At 49.4% G+C, this 3684-nt stretch overlaps 1 protein-coding gene across 1 annotated transcript; it reads left to right on the forward strand.

Annotated features, from left to right (window-relative positions):
* The first annotated feature begins 491 nt into the window (after nt 1-491).
* LOC123037929 lies at nt 492-1577 on the forward strand. The gene has a single exon (XM_044460790.1). The coding sequence runs from the start codon at nt 492-494 to the stop codon at nt 1575-1577; it is 1086 nt and encodes a 361-aa protein (XP_044316725.1).
* Nucleotides 1578-3684: the final 2107 nt, after the last annotated feature.

Genomic DNA, 3684 nt, shown 5'->3' on the forward strand with positions numbered 1-3684 from the left:
TCAGGTGGGAAGACGTAGAGTTGCTAATAACAGTAGATCCGCCTTCATTATTACTAATGCCCCCCCCGCTACCAGTATATTATGCGGTGGGAGGTCCCATGAGGTGCCTGCGTGTCCAAGGTTTCTGCTGTTGTCCCCTGAGAGCCGCCTAGGCGAGGCTAGGCGACTTGGTCTTTGTCGAAAATGTCTCAGAACCGGCCATCACCTGCGAGACTGCTTCGCTAATAATTGCCACAGCTGTGGGAGACGGCATCACAGTTTGCTGCATTTTCTGGACTCGCAGTCTTCTAGCGGCCATCTGCCAGTTGCTTTACCCATTTCCTCCTCATCCGAGGGTTCTGAACCTCTAGCCTCATCGCCATCCACAGTCAATGCCTTAATTGCCCAAGGTCGTAGCGGCGATATAGCTTTGCTTGCAACAGCGAACATACTTGTTAGGAGCCGCGCCTTGCCGAGCGCTTCTGGATTCTGGATCTCAAGTACATATGATTATGTCCCGATTGGCTAATCAGCTGCAGTTGCGTAAATGCAAATCATTCATGTCGGTGTCTGGAATTGGCGATACCGGCTATGCGACGGACGGATTCTCTGTTGATGTGCTCCTACGTTCTCACTGTTCAGAATACTCGTCTCTTATTAGTGCAGTCGTCGCTGGCAACATTACGGATCTCCAGCCTAGTTTCTGCTTAGATGTCTCCAATTGGAATATACCATGCAATCTTAGTCTCGCTGATCCAGAATTCTTTCGACCACAGCGTATCGATTTGCTCATCGGAGCCAGCCTCTTTTATGAATTGCTGTGTGTTGGACAAGTTCAGCTCTCAGCTGGCCTACCGTTGCTGCAGAAAACCCGACTTGGATGGGTTGTGTGTGGAGGCGGTTCACCTGTCGAGAGAAGGTCACTCGTAGCCACAGCCTGCAAGGATGTCACGAAGAGCCCAAGCCTGCCGGATGAACGTTTAGATTGTCTGCTCCGCCAGTTCTGGGAAATAGAGGACTGCTCCGAACCAATAGTAAAGTGGACAAAGGAAGAGCTGGATTGCGAAGCGCATTTTGTGCAACACTCTACTCGGTTCAAGTCAGGCGCTTATGCTGTGAGGCTGCCGTTGAAATGCAGTTCTGATTTGCTGGGAGAATCGTATCCCCAAGCCGTGCGTCGATTTCTCTCTCTAGAAAGGAAGCTCAGTCGTCACCCTCCATTGAAGAATCAGTATGCTGCGTTTATAAAAGAGTATTTGGAGTTGGGCCATATGTCTGCAGTTCCTGCTAATGCGAGCCTCACTCCTCAGTACTTCCTACCTCACCACTGTGTTTTGAAAGAGGACAGTTCAACAACCAAGCTCAGGGTTGTTTTTGATGGATCTGCTGCTACCACTTCTGGGTATTCATTGAATGACGTGTTGATGTCCGGCCCAGTTATACAGCCAAAGTTGCTTCACATCCTGTTAAGGTTCCGTTACCATCGGGTGGCCATTACAGGAGATATCTGCAAAATGTACCGATGTGTCAGAGTTTTCCCTGAGGACAGCCATTTGCAGTGTATCCTTTGGCGGGATTCCACCCAGGACGAGTTGTAGGTTTTTAAACTTGACACTTTAACTTATGGAACAAAACCAGCGTCATTTTTGTCAGTGCGAGCATCAATTGCATCAATTGGCCGAGGATTAGAAGTCGATGTTTCCAAAGGGGGCCGAGATTCTGCGACGCGACTTTTACGTGGACGATCTAATTTCTGGAGGTGCTTCTGTGGCTGAAGCTGTCAACATCATGCAGCAAACATCAGGGATCCTTGCCAAGGGTCAATTTCGCTTGAGAAAGTGGTGCTCCAACGTAGCTGCGGTGTTGTCTGATGTGCCGGAAGAGGATCGGGAGTCGTTTCTGAGATTTGATGACGGCAGCAACTTTACGAAAACTCTGGGCCTCGCTTGGGATCCTGCTACTGATCGCTTGCTATTTTCATTTGAGGGCCTTCAGTCAACCTTAAATCCAACTAGGCGCATCGTCCTTTCCTCAATCGCCCGGTTGTATGATCCTTTAGGACTTGTCGGGCCGGTCATCACAAGGTCAAAGATCTTTCTTCAGAAGCTGTGCCGTGAGAAGTTGTCTTGGGATGAGAGTCTTCCTCAGGCTCTTCACTCTGATTGGGAAAAAATTTGCTGCAGCTTCGCTTTGGCTCAGAGGGCCGATTTTCCCAGATGGTCACTATCATCACCGACCGATTTGGAGATTCATGGATTTTGTGACGCTAGCATCGAGGCTTATGGTGCCTGTATTTATGTTGGGTACAGGAGCGGGAAGTCACCTGCTTTGCTCGAAGTCTCGAGTGGCGCCGCTAAAGACTGTTACGGTGCCGAAACTGGAACTATCAGGAGAAGAATTGCTGGCGCGGCTTATGTCAGAAGTAGCTAATCTGAAGATGTACGCTGGAAAGCATTATTGTTGGTGCGATTCTGCAGTGGCGCTGTCCTGCCCGGTTTAATGTTTTCGTTGCCAATCGAGTTGCGACCATCCAGGAGTTAACCAGAACGCTGGAGTGGCGCTATGTTTCCACGTCCTTGAATCCGGCGGACATCCTGTCCCGTGGTGCTCTTCCTAATGAGTTGATCGTTGATGAGCTGTGGGCACATGGTCCTCCGTTTCTTCTTGGTCCTCAAGATGAGTGGCCAGTTGCGGTCCCAGCTGAGAGGCCGACCCTGGAACTGCGCGCAAAGGTTTTGCTCATTCAGTCGCCGTATGTGGACATAATAGCTGCCTCCAAGTACGCTAATTCCTTCTCATCTCTGCAGCGGGTATTTGCTTATGTGCACAAGTTTTGTCATCGAATACGCCACAAGGGAATCACCGCAGGAGATATCAAGTCTGGAACTCAACTTTTATTGCGGTTGGTACAGCGGGTTCATTTTTGGGATGATATAAGGTCGCTTCAGAATCGGTCTACTGCGTGTAGATGGTCGCCTGAAGAATTCGCCGTTGGATTTTGATAGTCGTCATCCAATTATACTCCCTTGAAGCCACTCTTGCTATAATTGTTGATTTCCATGACCGAAATTTACACACGGGACCTCGTGCTCTTTTGGCTATGATTCGATCCCAATATTGGCCAATTGGGGGGAGGAAAACGGTGACAAAGGCGTTGCACAAATGCATCCGATGCTTCCGGTCCAAGCCTCGCCTGCTGGAGCACATTATGACTGATCTCCCGGAACAAAGACTCAACGGTTGCCAAGTCTTTGGAGTCACTGGCGTGGATTTTTGTGGGCCATTCCATTACAAGCCAGAAGTTCCTAATAAGGCTCCGGTAAAATGCTTCGTGAGCGTCTTCATTTGTTTTGCTACAAAGGCCGTCCACTTGGTGCTCGTAAATGATTTATCCACTACTGCGTTCTTACAGGCACTAAAACGGTTTATATGCACCCGCCGAAAGCCACAACACATTTGGTCGGACAACGCTACAAATTTTGTTGGAGCCAGAAACGAGCTAAGTGAGCTGCGGCGGCTCTTTATCAGCGACGAGCATCAGCGGACACTTTTGGAGTTTTGTGCGATTGAGTCCATCGAATGGCATTTTATTCCTCCTCGATCTCCGCATTTCGGCGGACTCTGGGAAGCGGCAGTCAAAACTGCCAAGCATCATTTTTACCGGGCTGTGGGGTCCTCAATTCTTGGATTTGAGGAGCTGCGAAC

The sequence above is a fragment of the Drosophila rhopaloa genome, unplaced genomic scaffold, assembly GCF_018152115.1.
Source record: "Drosophila rhopaloa isolate 14029-0021.01 unplaced genomic scaffold, ASM1815211v1 contig_219, whole genome shotgun sequence".
Taxonomy (NCBI): Eukaryota; Metazoa; Arthropoda; class Insecta; order Diptera; family Drosophilidae; genus Drosophila; species Drosophila rhopaloa.